This window comes from Peromyscus leucopus, chromosome 1 (genome assembly GCF_004664715.2).
Source record: "Peromyscus leucopus breed LL Stock chromosome 1, UCI_PerLeu_2.1, whole genome shotgun sequence".
NCBI lineage: Eukaryota > Metazoa > Chordata > Mammalia > Rodentia > Cricetidae > Peromyscus > Peromyscus leucopus.
In genome coordinates, this window is record NC_051063.1 from 173,241,635 (window position 1) to 173,256,210 (window position 14,576).

General features: G+C 51.7%; 1 protein-coding gene across 1 annotated transcript in view; it reads right to left on the minus strand.

The window, feature by feature from the left end:
• The window catches only part of Nova2 (NOVA alternative splicing regulator 2), a 34,338-nt gene extending 33,305 nt beyond the window's left edge, over nucleotides 1-1,033 (minus strand). Inside the window, 1 exon segment of the mRNA XM_028856142.2 lies at nucleotides 876-1,033. Coding sequence (XP_028711975.1) covers nucleotides 876-960 — 85 coding nt within the window. The 5' untranslated portion in view covers nucleotides 961-1,033.
• Nucleotides 1,034-14,576: the final 13,543 nt, after the last annotated feature.

Here is a 14,576-nt window from a genome sequence, read left to right on the forward strand (position 1 = left end):
TATTCTCATGGTTCACACCCAGCGTCCATCCTTTCTGCCTCCCTACACACACCCCCTTGCACGTCACACACACCCCTCTCACTCGTGTGTCAAGAGCCCCCTCCGGAGTGACAAGCACATCCCTTCTCTTGTCACACACCCACCCCGGAGGGTCTTGTGTTCAGCCCCGTCTTTCACATACATACTCACACCCCCTACCCTGCCATATCCATGGTCTCTTAATGTCACACACCCAGGCCCTACAGGACCCTCACAGATCCACACACCTGTCCTGCCCTTCCATCTTCCCCTCCAGCTTTACACACCCACCCGTTCCTCCCTGTCACCCAACACACCCACCCAGCTTGTCCCCACGCACGGCCCCGCATACTGTCCACACCCGCCCCTTTCCGGAACAGCCCTTGCTCAGGACATCCCCAGGGAGGGAGGTTCAGAAGCTCCCGGTCGGTCGGTCGGTCGGCAGGCCTGTCTCTACTCCTTCCCCTCCCCCAACCGGGACACGCAAACCCGGGGGAACACCCCTGCCCCGAAAGGGTCACATCACACACCCCTCAAGGACACACTGGCCCAGAAGGGACCCACGCCCCTCATCCGTAACTCCCCCCCACACCACAAGGACACTTACCACCCCCTCCCCCCCCAGCCCCTCTCATCGCAGACAAAGCTCTCAGCCCCAGGGGCCTCGGCGACAAGAGAAAGGGGTCCGTCCGGGTCCCCAGCTCCTCGCGGAGGACCGCCCCTCCCCTCCCCGGAGCACTTGCACCTGCCAGCCAGGGATGGGGGGGGGGATGATGGAGGACGGCGATGCCCCCTTCGGCGCGCGATTCCTCCCCCCCCTCTACGCCCCACGCCACGGTCCCGCAGCCCTGCCTCACCTCCCGTGTTGCTGCGCTTGGTGCAGACCACCTCGGGGGGCGTCTCGAGGGGCCTCTTGCGGGAATCCGGGGCCTCGGGCTCCATGGGGGGGGCCTGGGGCGGCGGCTGCTGCTGCTGCTGCGGCGGCTGCGGCGGCGGCGGCGGCTGCTGTGGCGGCGGCGACGGCTGCTGGGGAGGCTGGGGCTGCGGCGGCGGCGGCGGCGGCGGGGGCGGCGGCGGCTGCGGGGCCGCGGAGGCCGTGAAGAGGCCGTGCACCGCGCCGGCGGCCATCATCCTCATGGTGGGGGGGCGGGGAGGGGGAGGGGAGGGAGGGGGAGGGGAGGGGGCGGTGAGGAGGGGGAGGGGAGCGGCGGGGAGGGAAGCGGGAGGGGGCTGGGGGGGGAGAGCGCTGACAGAGCTGGGAGGACCGGGGGGGGGGGGAGAGCAGGGTGGAGAGGGTGGGTGGGTGGGTGGGTGGGGGGTCTGGGATGGAGAACTGAGGGGTGGGGTCCTGGTCTCTCAAAGATCACCCGAAGCCGGCACTTGGCTGAGCCCGTGGGGTGCAGAGGGGACCGGACACCCTCCCTGTGCCCTTCCTTGGGGGCTCCCCACAGATGCGGAGGGCCGAGCCCCCCTCCCAAGGCCCTGTTCAGGGCGGGGGGCCGGTGATAAGAAGCGGAGGCAGCCGCTAGTGGGGGCCTGGGGGGCTGCGGGCGCGGGCGGCAGCGGCGACGGGGCTGGTGGTGGTGGCTGCTGGCCCGAGCATCTTCTCAGCCTAGGCTCCCACAGCGTCCTGGCCCCTCCCACCCGCGCAAGGTCACGCCCATGCCAGGCAGGGCCACGCCCTTCGGCGCCCCCATTGGTCCACCCTTGAAGCCAGGGCCACGGTCCTCCGGGTTGGCCACGCCCATCACTCTTGGAAGCGAGAGACCTGACTCCCCCCCTGCAGGGTATAATAAGGACCATGAGGCTCCTCCACGCCTTCCTTCCTTACCCTTCACCCTTTTATTTGCCAAGGGACAGGGCGGGACATAGCCAAATGTAACCCAAAGCTGGCTTTGAACTCACTATGTAGCTCAGGCTAACCTTGAACTCCGGTTTCTCCTGCCTCCGTCCCCCAAGTGCCGGGATTAGGGGGACGTGCACGCCACTCCTACCTACCTTTCACTTCTAAAGAGCATTTCTTGTGCACTTGCTCTGTGCCAGGGGTGGTTCTAAGTAAGAGATTCTCATTTAATCCCACAGGGAAGCAAAGATGGAATGTACTTTCATTATTCTGTTTTACAGATGAGGACACTGAGCCTCAGAGACCCGAAACAGCCAAGCGTGGGCGCTCACTAATGTAATCCCAGCACTTGACGGGAGGAGGCAGGAGAATTGCTTTGAGTCTGAGACCAGACTGGGTTACAGTGTAAGACCCTTTGTTAACAAGCAAACAACCAAAAAGCAACAAGAAACAGAACAAACAACAAACACCCAAAAAACGAAAAAGAAGTAAAGGAAACAAGGGCAAGCAGTTTGCTATCTCTTGGTCAAAGCAGAAATGCCCCTTCAAGTGTTATCTGACTCTCAGCAAAGAAATCCCCCGATGGATCGTCCATCTCTCCGTGAAGAGTGGACGTAAGGCTACTGTCGGGCTCACAGGACTGAAATCTAGTTAAAGCAAGTAGCTGTCAGAGAAGCCGACTGGCACTCGGTTCTATCAACAGTACTGATGGCCCACCTACTGAGTGACAGATACTGCCCTAGACCCTGGGACACAGCACGGAACAAAACAGCCTTAGTGCTTTGTAGAGTAAGTATTATCATTCTGGTCACTTGTTAGAAAATTTTGATTTCCAGATGACGGAGTGGAGGCTGCAGAAAGGCTTTTCCAAGGGCACATGGCTAGACAGAGAGAAAACTGGGATTTGGACGGAGGACAAGCCTAATTCCAAAGCCTGAAGCCATAGGAGATAGGAGGCTCTTCCTTGGAGTGGGTTGTTGCCAATATTCTGTGTTCTCAGATATATGCGTTTTCTGCTCCCTAGATGCCTGGTCTCCAGGGCTTCCTTCTTTTCTAGCTTGGTCAGAGGCAAGTCTAACCCCAGAAGGGTCCGGGAAGGGGTAACTGTGGCAGCTGGGGAGGGGGTCTGTGGCTCCACCCCACCTGCCCCTCCCTTGCTGCTCTCTCAGGTCCCCAGGACAGTGGAGGCAGCAGCAGATGGCCTAGGGTGGACGAGGTGGACGCCCGTCTGTCCCCTCCCCCCATTGTCCCTTCAGCCAAGGGGGATGGGAGGGGGTTGTGGTCCACTGCAGTCTGGATCCTCCCCCTCTATCTTCCTGGAGGGAGCTGAGGAGCTGGTTGCCATGGAGACAGAGAAGAGGCAAGAGGGGATGCAGGGAAATACTGAGGTTGGGCTGAAATCCACACCTTAGGACCTTAGCATCTCACAGACCCACCGTACACAGGTGACATCTCCCAGCATCCACGAGTTACATGTGGAGTTCTCCCCTAACATACATACACAGTCACAGGGGGCACACATTTCACACTGATTTAGAAAGACTGACAGGAGAGGACCACCGAGACACTTGTGCACACACACACACACACACACACACACACATCCCTAAAATGCACACTCAGTCATTCAGACCAAAACCATAGCACAGGCTCCTACACACAAATAGATAGATGTGTATTTAATATCAAAGCAGTGACATCTAATATCCAAATCTGTCCCATGTAGGCGTATTCAGACTCACAGTTCCAAATTTGTACCCCCCCTGAAGTTACACATATGTGATCAAAGCCACAAGAGACATACAGCTTTGCTTACATAAGACATGCATGTTGGTGACATGGGGAATCTAAACTGAGTGGCCTTCGTTATAGCTCAACACAAACTGGGTACTGTGCACATTTAGATACAGGACAAGTGAAGTCTGGCACACACGATGACTGGACTTTAACGGCCGCTCAGAGACGAGTGCACGTCACACTTGGATTGCTGTGTGTTGTGAAGCCCCCACCCTTCCCCCAACTCAGACCCACAGTCCCAGTTCCACCCAGCCCTCCCAAACACTCCCGTTTGGACCCACGCAAAACAGCATGGTCGGCCGGGCACTCACACTCACACAAACACAAACCTCCTCCTAGATATTTTTAAACCAAGGCTAGTTCTGCTGTCATGGCAACCGCCCCAAACCCATCACCATAGCAACCCAACGTCAGCTTTCCAAGCACCAAATCCTGGGGGATTGCAAGGCCCCAATCAGAGGTGGTGGAGGGGGCTGCACCCTCTCCCTTTATCCGTGACACTCCAGTGCTTTTGGGGGGATGGTTACTCAGCCTGGACAGGGTCCAGGACCAGGGCCACCAGAGACCCAACCCATGCTAGAGGAGGTCAGCTTCACCCTCTCCTCCTCTCTTTACAATGCCGTATGCAGGAGTCATTGGCACACAGGTAGGCTTCAACCTGGACACACAGGACCCTGGGTTTGAATCCTCGCTCTGTCATTTACCTGCTGGGTGACTTGGGTACATCCTTAACCCTCTGGGTCTTATATTATTCATTCAGAAAATATCCCATTCACGCTGAAACCCTGTAAAGGATCAAACCGTGATTCAGTGGTAAGAAGTTCACGTCTGGGCGGGTGAGAGGGCTCAGAAGGTAAAGGTACTTGCCAACCAGCTGTGACCCACATTGTGCAAGGAGAGAAATAACTCCTGCATGTTGTCCTCTGACCAACACACACACACACACACACACACACACACACACACATTTTTTTTTAAAGGTGGTCCAGCTAGATAGAATCTAACCTTCCCAGTTTCTGACTTACTGTGATTCTTTCCCTGAAACAACCTTGGGGTAAAGAGTCTAATCGCACAGGGCTGCTGAGAACATGTCCCAACATTGAGAGGTAGGGACCACTGTTGTAAGAATTTCGTAGGTACTAACTAATTTAAGACTTAACCATGGCCGTATGGTTAGGTTATTATTATGATTTCCTTTTTGCAGAAAAGGGAACAGGCCTGGGGAGTGTGCTGTCACCTAGATACTAAAGCTTTTTTAGGGAGTCAGTCTATGACCTTGTGCATTCTAGTCAAGAGCACTAGTGTTGAACCACACCCCAGCCCCTCACTGGGGTACTCTAGGCAGGGGCTCTACCACTGAGCCACACCCCAGCCCCTCACTGGGGGATTCTAGGCAGGGGCTCTACCACTGAGCCACACCCCCAGCCCCTCACTGGGGGATTCTAGGCAGGGGCTCCACCACTGAGCCACACCCCCAGCCCCTCACTGGGGGATTCTAGGCAGGGGCTCTACCACTGAGTCACACCCCAGCCCCTCACTGGGGGATTCTAGGCAGGGGCTCTACCACTGAGCCACACTCCCAGCCCCTCACTGGGGGATTCTAGGCAGGGGCTCTACCACTGAGCCACACTTCCAGCCCCTCACTGGGGGATTCTAGGCAGGGTCTACCACTGGGCTACACCTGCAGCCTCTCACTGGACACTTCTAGGCAAGTACTCTGTGGCTGAACAACACTTCCAGTTTTTATTTTACTTTTTATTTCATTTTTGAGACAGTGTCTCTCTCTCTCTCTGTGTGTATTCCTGGTTGGCCTTGAACTCACAGAGATCCTCCTGCTTCTGCTTCTCTAGTGCGGGGACTAGACAGGATCCACCATGCTCGACTTCCTATTCAATTTGATTTAGGATCTCACTAAGTTACCCAGGCTGGCTTTAAACTCACAACCTTCCTGTGCTTCTGCTTCCCACGTACCTGGCTGGAATCACCAGCCTGCACCACCAAGCCCCTCCCTGTCAGGTATCATTTTGAAAGATGGCATTTGAACCTAGGAAGCCAAGGACGCATTCTTTCCCCTCTGCTTCTCAATTGAGGGAGTTTGGAGGGGGGGGTAGCATGGTGGATTCTTGGAGAGACTTAGCAGCTTTTGTGCTTTTGGATGAGAGGCTTCGGCTTTCTAGATTGCAAAAAGGGGGCTGACCCGGTGCGTAAGGAGGATGTGCCTCCAGTTCTAAGGGGCCTCTGAGGACTGGCTGGCTCTGGGCGCTCTCTCCGTGTAGGTGGGAGCTGACAGAGAGCGGCGGGACCAGTGGGCAAGTGGGCAGGTATCAAGTGCGCAGGCTCAGGAGGGACTGGCCCCGCCCCCTTCCCCTCCCTCCCAGCTGGGTGACCTCTATCCAGCCCGGGCTGTCTCCTAGTCTGTCACCATCTGTCAAATAGCAATCAGAGCTGAGGGTGTGGTGGGGATTCCAGGAGTCCAAGCCAGGAAAACAAAGAGCCCCATCTAAGCTGTTGTGAATATCACACATCCTCTCGTCATTTGGGAGAGGCAGGACTGTGTGGTGCAGGGTTTTGCAAACTTTCTGAACTCGATGTAAGAAATTAGTTTCTGAGGCTTGCGAGGTGGCTCAGCGGATGAAGGCGCTGGTGGTCAAACGGGTGCGATCTGTGGTACTCACTCTCCTGACAGAAGGCGCAAACCGTGTCCCGAGACTGTCATATGATCTCCATGAACCCCAACCCTCCACACAAAATACGTTTATTTATCTTTAATTTAAAAATATTTATTTTATGCTTATCGTGTTCTGCCTATGAGTATGTATGTACACCACGTATATGCCTGGTGTCGGCGGATCTGGATGGTGTTAGGGATGGTTGTGAGCCACTCGGTGGGTGCTGGGAGAAGAACTCAGGTCCTCTCCAAGAGCACTAAGTGTTCCTAACTTCTGAGCCATTCCTCCAGACCCTAACTTTTAAAATTTTTAAAGGATTTTTTTGTTGTAATGCAAGACATAAAACTGAACACAAAAATATAGGTTCCCTCTACTTTAGCCCAGGAGAGAGAGAGAGAGACAGAGAGAGAGGGGGGGGGGGGGAGAGACACAGAGAGAGAGAGAGAGAGAGAGAGAGAGAGAGAGAGAGAGAGAGAGAGACGAGAGAGAGAGAGAGAGAGAGAGAGAGAGAGAGAGAGAGAGAGAGAGAGAGAGAGGATTTTTGAGACAGAGTCTAATGCAACCCAGGCCAGCCTGAGTTCCCTATGTAGCCGAGGATGGCAAGGAACCCAGATCCTTCTGGCTGGGGTTATAGGTGTGTGTACCACTACATCTGGTTCAGTTTAGAGCTTTCTCTCCTCCTCCTCTCCTTCCTCCTCCTCTCCTTCCTCCTCCTTCATCTTTCTCCTCCTTTTTTACCTCCTCCTCCTCCTCCCCCACCTTCTTCAGACAGAATCTCATCATGTAGACCAGGCTGGCCTCGGACTCACAGAGGTCAGCCTGCCTCTGCTTCCCAGTCTGAGACTCTCAAACTTTTCCCATTAGTGACACCTTAAGATTTGAGGAATTTCTATGTGAACTTGGGAATATAGGAGTATAAAATATGTACACAAACATTTACTGATACTAAACTATAAACCCGTTTATTTCAAGCTAATGCATGTCATCTTACCATTTATTAAAGATAAAAGCAAATTCACATATTGATGACATGGTCATGAGTGTTTATTTTTACATAAAGTATCTTGGCTGACTATTAGAGTGTCTTCACCATTTTTCAGAGCTCACTGATTTTAATTTTATTATCATCAATGCCCAGAACACCGTTCAGCCTAAGTATGTATTGTGAAGTGTCAGGAGTGGCTGGATATGGTGGTACAGACCTGTAGTCCCAGTACTTGGGAGCCTGAGGCAGAAGGATCAAGAGTTCCAGACTAGCCTTGGCTATACAGTGCATTGGAGGCCAGCCTGGACTATATGAGATCTTGTCTAAAACCAAAGCAAAAGAAAATGAAGTGATGGAAGTGTGCTTGGGGATGTTTCAGAAATGGCTGGAATTTATCTTACCTTTTTTGTTTGTTTGTTTGTAACAGGGTTTCTCTATGTAGTTTTGGTGCCTGTCCTGGATCTCCCTCTATAGACAAGGCTGGCCTCAAACTCACAGAGATCCGCCAGGCTCTGTCTCCCGAGTGCTGGGATTAAAGACGTGCACCACCACCGCCCGGCATCTCTCACTTTTTTTCCTTAGTTTTTTTTTTTTTTTTTTTACGTGTGTATGTGTGTGTGTGTGTGTATGTGTGTGTACCATGTGAGTACAGGAACCCAGAGGTCAGAAGAGGGCATCAGGACCCCTGGAACTGGAGTTACAGATGGTTGTGAGCCCCCATGTGGGTGCTGAGAATTGAACCCAGGTCCTCTACAAGATCAGCAAGTGCTCCTAAACCCTGAGCCAACTCTCCAGCCCCTTTCTTAGTTTTTCTAGACAGGGTTTCTCTGTGTAGTCCTGGCTGACCTGGAATGCACTCTGTAGACCAGGCTGGCCTCGAACTCAGAAATCTGCCTGCCTCTGCCTCCTGAGTGCTGAGATTAAAGGTGTGCGCCACCACGCCTTTCTATCTTACCTTTAAGACAAAATTCATTTCCTGATTTCCGTGTGTATGTGTGTGTGTGTGTGTGTGTGTGTGTGTGTGTGTGTGTGTGTAGCCCAAAGGTCAACTACATCTTCTTCAGGGACTATCTACCTTGTACTTTTGAGACAGGATCTCACTGGCCTGAATATTGCTTGCTGAATAGTCTAGGCAGGTTGTTCCACAAGCCCCAAGGATCCTCTTGGCGTCATCTCCCTGGGACTAGGATTCCAAGTGTGCATGACCACACCCGGCTACTTGACGTGGGTTCTGGGGATCCAGCTCTGATCCTCATGCATGCTCAGCAGGCACTTTACCAGCTGAGCTCTCTCCTGGCTCCTCTCTCTCTCTCTCTCTTTAACACTTTTAAAATTGTATGTGGATGGGTGTTTGCTGGCATGTGTGTCTGGGCACCAAGTGCAAGGAGTGCTCTAGGAGGCCAGAAGAGGGGAGCGGATGCCCAGATTTGGAGTTACAGATGGTTGTGAGCCACCTTGTGGGGTGGGTACAAGGACCTGAGTCTGGGTCCTCTGGAAGAGCCGCCGGTGTTCTTAAAGCCTGAGCCATCTCTCCCACATGCCTCCCTCCTTAAATCGTCCTGGGGATGGAACCCAGGGCGTTGTACATACCAGGCAAACACCCTTACTATCGAGGTGGATTCTAGACAAACGCTGGGTGCCCCGTGGGTCCTTTATTCCTTACGACTTCTTTGTGAGATGGAAAAATTGGGATCCAGAGGAGACTTACATGTTTTGAGACAAGGTCTTACATAGCCTGGGCTGGCCTGGACTTTGAAATATAGGTAAGGCTGGCCTTGAATGCCTGGTCCTCCTGCCTCCACCTCCCAAGTGCTGGGATTACAGGCGTGAGCGGAGAGGGTTTATTTTGCCCTGGAGCCCACAGGAATTTTGAGCCAGAACCAGAGCTCCAATCCTTCTCTTGTCTCTCTGGCACTGGCTGCCACCTTGGTGTTTTTTTGGCATCTGACGGTGTCCCCCACCCCCATCCTAGCCTTAACATCTCCCTGGGACTCTGTAACTGCCACTGGGATCAATTCCAAACTCTGCCAGTGGCTCAGGCCAGAAACCCGGCCGTTGCCCTAGACACCCCAGCTTTCCCCATACCCAGAGCCAAGCCGTCAGCACAAACCCTCGCTGCTGGGCCTTAAGGCTACAAGTCTCCCTTCTCCTCGCTTCCCTCACAGCTTCAGGTCCTCAGTCCCTCCCCCACAGACACCCCCAGGAGTCTTCTCCTTCAGCCGACTGCCTCCACACTGGCCCACCCATCCCAGGCTGCAGCCATACTCATCTTTTTTTCTTCTTTTTTGCTTGTTTTTGGAGATCAGGTCTCTGGAAGCCCAGGCTGACCTTGAACTTGCTGCCTAGCATCGTATGATCTCCTGACTGCCTGGCCTCACCTGACAGATGCTGGTACCACAGGCTTGTGCCACTGTGTGTAGGCTTTTATTTTTCTTTCTTTCTCTCTTTTTTTAAATGGGTTACTTACTTTTCATGCAGAGGTGTATGCACCCGCGTGAGTTGGTGTGTGCCGCATGCATTCAGATGCCCTGGAACTGAAGTGACAGGCATCTGTGAGCTGCCACGTGGGTGCTGGGAACCAAACACAGGTCCCCTGAAAGAGCAGTCAGTGCTCTTCATTGTTGAGCCGTCTCTCCAGCCCTGGGTTTTGCTTTGCACGTTACTGACTAGTATTATTCCATTCTGTATTTGCTGTGTCGCTTCATGTGCGGATGGACACCACCTCTGATCTTGCCTGCCGTGAATCACGACCCGTGGAGGTGGGGGTGTGGGCATCTCTTTAGTGTGCTGTCTGTGGCCGTACTTTTGGCCTTGGGTTCGTGGAGGAAGAGGCTTTCTGTGTATCCTTCCACAGATGTGGAGAAACTGAGGCACAAGGAACAAGGAGGACACACCACAAAGCAGAACAGTAGCAGAGCTAGGCTTTTGCTTGTTTGTTTCGAGACAGGGTCTCATGTAGCCCAGGCTGGTCTGGAATCCCCTATGTAGCTGAGGATGACCTTGAATTTCTGGTCCTCCTGCCTCTACCTCCAAAATGTTGGGATTACAGGCAAAAGTCACCGTGTGTGCTGCTGAGGTTTTATTTGGTTTGCTTTTTGTATTTTTCATCTTGATACAAGCTAGCATCATCCGGGAGGAGGAAACCGCACTGGAGGAATTGTCTCCATCCCATTGGCCCATGGGCAAGTCTGTGGGGACATTTTCCTTAATTAATGATTGATGTGCGAGGGCCTGGCTCACTCTTAGGCAGTACCACCCCAGGGGTGGGCCAGGGGGCTTAGCTCGTATAAGAAAGCAGGCTGAGCAAGCTAGCAAGCATTGTTCCTCCGTGGCCTCTGCGTCTGATCTTGTCTCCAGGTTCCTGCCCTGACTTCTCTCTGTGATGGACTGTGTAACCCGTGATGTCATAAGCCAAATAAACCCTTTCCTCCCCAGGTTGCTTTTGGTCATAGTGTTCAGTGCAGCAACAGAAAGCCAAGGGGGCCACCAGTTTTCTGCCGTGGTTGGGATCGAACCCACGGCTCTGTGCGTGCAAGGCAAGCACACTACCAACTGAACCTCCCCTCCCCATACGCTGTCTCCTTTTCTTTTTCCTTCTGCAATGCTAGAGGTTGAACCTAGGGTCTCTGGTGTATTAGGCATGCGCGCTTTGACTCTTCCTGGCTGTAGGGGTGACAGCATTACTGCTTCTGACCCTGTCCCCTCAGTCTCCTCTCTTCTTGGTGGACCTCCCTGTCGCCCTGGCAAGGACCCATGGGTGTTTAGTTTATGCTCTCATCTTTGGTGACTGCTTTCGGGAGTTGGTTCTCTCCTTCCACCATGTGGGTCTGGGGATTGAATTCAGGTCCTCAGGCTTGGCTGCAAGCGCTTTTACCACTTCAGCCAATCGCTGGCCCTGGTGAGTACAGTTTTAGCAACTGTCTTTCTCTTCACCTGCGCTCCCACAGGCATCCCTGCAGAGTGCTTAATCTTTATCTTTTCAGTCTTTGACTCTTTATTAAGATCCATGTGTTACCTCAGCTGTGTCCCGTGGCAGCAGAAGAATGTTGCCAGGCTGCACACCCCCGGGGGAAGCTCTCCGTGTGGCCCTCCTCCTTGCTGTACCATTCTCTTGGATTCCTGGCCACCCACCCTCAAGACCCCTTCCTTCCTCCTTTGCAGGCTTCTCTGCTGTTGCCACCTTGTCCTTGGGGGTCTTTCAGCACTGGGGCAGCGTCTGGCTACTTCCTGTCCTCATTCCTTCCTGTCACTGGTGATGGACTCTCTGTCATCACCATCTATCCATATTTACCCTTCTATAGTTCTAATCTATCCATCTATCATCTGTCTGTCCTATTATCTGTCTGTCCATTGATTATATCTTTTTCTTTCTTTTTCTTCTTCTTCTTCAAGACAGGGTTTTTCTGTGTAGTCCTGGCTTTCCCAGAACTCACTATGTAGACCAGGCTGGACTTGAACTCACAGAGATCACCCATCTCTGCCTCCCAAGTGCTGGGATTAAAGGCGTGTGCCGCCACTGTCTGGCTGATTCTATCTTTTGTGTATTCGTTCATGTATGTGTTTTTTCACATTCGTGTATTCTGGGTCTATGTTGGGTGTATTCCTCTATCATACCTCACCTTATATTTTCTTTAAGATTTATTTTTATTCTACATATATAAGGTGTTCTGCCTTCATGTACGTATGTGCAACACATGTGTTCAATGCCCGTGCAAGCCAGAAGAGGACAGCAGACCCCATGGAACTGGAGTTACAGGTGGTTGTGGACTGCCATGTAGGTACTGAGAACTGAACCCAGGTCCTCTGCAAGAGTACCTTGTGCTCTTAAATGTTGAGCAATCTCCACCTTATTTTTTGAAACAAGGTCTCTCACTGACCCCGAGGCTTGCCAATTTGGCTAGACTGGCTACCAACCTTTGAGGATCCTGTCTCAGCCACCGCATCGCTGGAACTTCGTGTGTGTACTGCCATGCCTAGCTTTTATGTGCACGTTGGGGATCCAACTCTGGTCCCTATACTTGTATAGCCATCATTTTATCTACTGGGCTGTCTTGTCTTTCCAGTCCCAGTATTAGTTATCTTTGTGTCATATATTGATCATCTAATCCGTCCACCCATCCACCCATCCTTCCAATCCTTTTAACCTTCCACCTACCCACCCACGTATCAGTCTATCCATTCTAGTCTCTCTATCCATCTTGCCAATCTCTCTCTTGCACACACTCACTTTTTATTCATCCATCTCTATCTATTATATATTCTACCACCTATCAATTATATATCTCTTACCTAGCTTATATATCTATTTATTTTACCATCTATCAATCATCTATAACCTATCCCATCAGTCATCTATCTATTCTCTTAGCTATCATCTATCATCAGTCTATCTCATCTTTCATATGTTAATATCTTTAAAGTATATTATCTATCTATCTATCTATCTATCTATCTATCTATCTATCTACTATCCATCCATCCATCTATCTGTCTATCATCTATGTAATCTATCCACTATAGTCATCTCATCTCTCTCTCTCTAGGCTGGATCTCACCCCAGAACTCAGATCCTCATTTTACTCTGTGACTGACTACCTAGAAGTCTACTATATACCCAGACCCGCCCCCCTCCCCTTGTCTCCATAGCCAGATGTCAGGTCTCTGCCCTGCCCTCCAGGTTCCTCTTATCTCACTAAGTGGAAGTTCCATCTTGACAGCTCCTTTCCAGACTTAAAAAAACAACAACCAAAAACCCAAAAACAAAACAAAAAGCCAACTCGAGACGCATTTTTGACTCTTCTCATTCTCCCTTCCAACATGCAGTCCATCATCAAGTCCTGTCACTGCTTCCTTCAGAATACACGCGCATCCTAACCACCCTTTCCATCTCCACTGCAGCCACCTCCGCAAAAGCCACCATCACTTCTCATTGGAGTTCCCTCTCTCTCTCTCTCCTTCTGAGACAGGGTTTCTCTGTGTAGCCCTGGCTGGCCTAGAACTCTCTCTGTAGACCAGGCTGGCCTAGAACTCACAGAGATACACTTGCTTCTGCCTCCAGACAGAAGCTGAGATTACAGGCATGTGGCCCACCACCGCCCGGCTTGGGATTATTTCTTAGTCCTTTGCTTAACATTGTTTTATTGAGGTGAAGTTTACCAACATAAAATTCACCATCTTGAAGTGTATGAGCCAGAGGCATTGGAACACATTTACAGCGCTGTTCAGTCACCACTTTCATCGAGTTCTAAGGCATTTTTTATCGCTGCCTTCCTGCAGTATTCGGCACCAAGAATCCACTTACTCTGTCCATGGACTTGCCTGCTCTGGACATTTCACATGGCTCACAGCCCATGTGACCTTTTGTGTGTCATATCACTCGCATAGCATCATGTTTTCAAGGTTCATCCATTTTAAGGCATGGATCAGTACTCCATTTTTATGAACAACACATTTTGTTCACCTGTTCCTCCTTTGATGGACATTCAGGCTCTTTACATATTGTGGCTGCAATAAACAATGCTGCTGTGAACATTCACGTATCAATATCTGTCCGTGTGTTTTCAGTTTTCTTGGGTACAGTCCTGGGAGTAGAACTGCCGGGTTATATGATTATTCTGTTTGTAACACTTTTGTGTTTTTGTGTGTAGGTGTGTGGTGTAAGCACACATATGTGTTCATGTGCAGAGATGTTGTGTGATAAAACTACACAACAGATATGTATACTTACCCTAGATAGGAGACCCATGACAGACCAAAGTCCAACTTGGTGAACCACTGAGTTTTATTGGGGTTACTTTTTTTTTTGTTTTTTTTGAGACAGGGTTTCTCTGTGTAGCTTTGCGCCTTTCCTGGGACTCACTTGGTAGTCCAGGCTGGCCTCGAACTCACAGAGATCTGCCTGCCTCTGCCTCCCGAGTGCTGGGATTAAAGGCGTGTGCCACCACCGCCCGGCTTATTGGGGTTACTTACAGGAGCAGAAATGACTCAAAGACAGCTGCATCACCAAAGCCCACCCCAGCATGGGGGACAGTTCACAGAGCTGGGAACCTGGAGCACAGTGCACAGCCTGCAGGAAGCTGGACAGGCTGGAGAGGGTCCTTTCCAAGTGACTTTGATCTATACCTCTTCCAAGCAGCTTGGCTGTTTTCTGCTTCTTTCAGGCATCTGGTCTGGTATCAGTCTTCTTTGCAGCTTTCTCTACCACTGAGATACACCCCAGCCCCTCACTGGGGGATTCTAGGTAGGGGCTTCACCACTGAGCCAC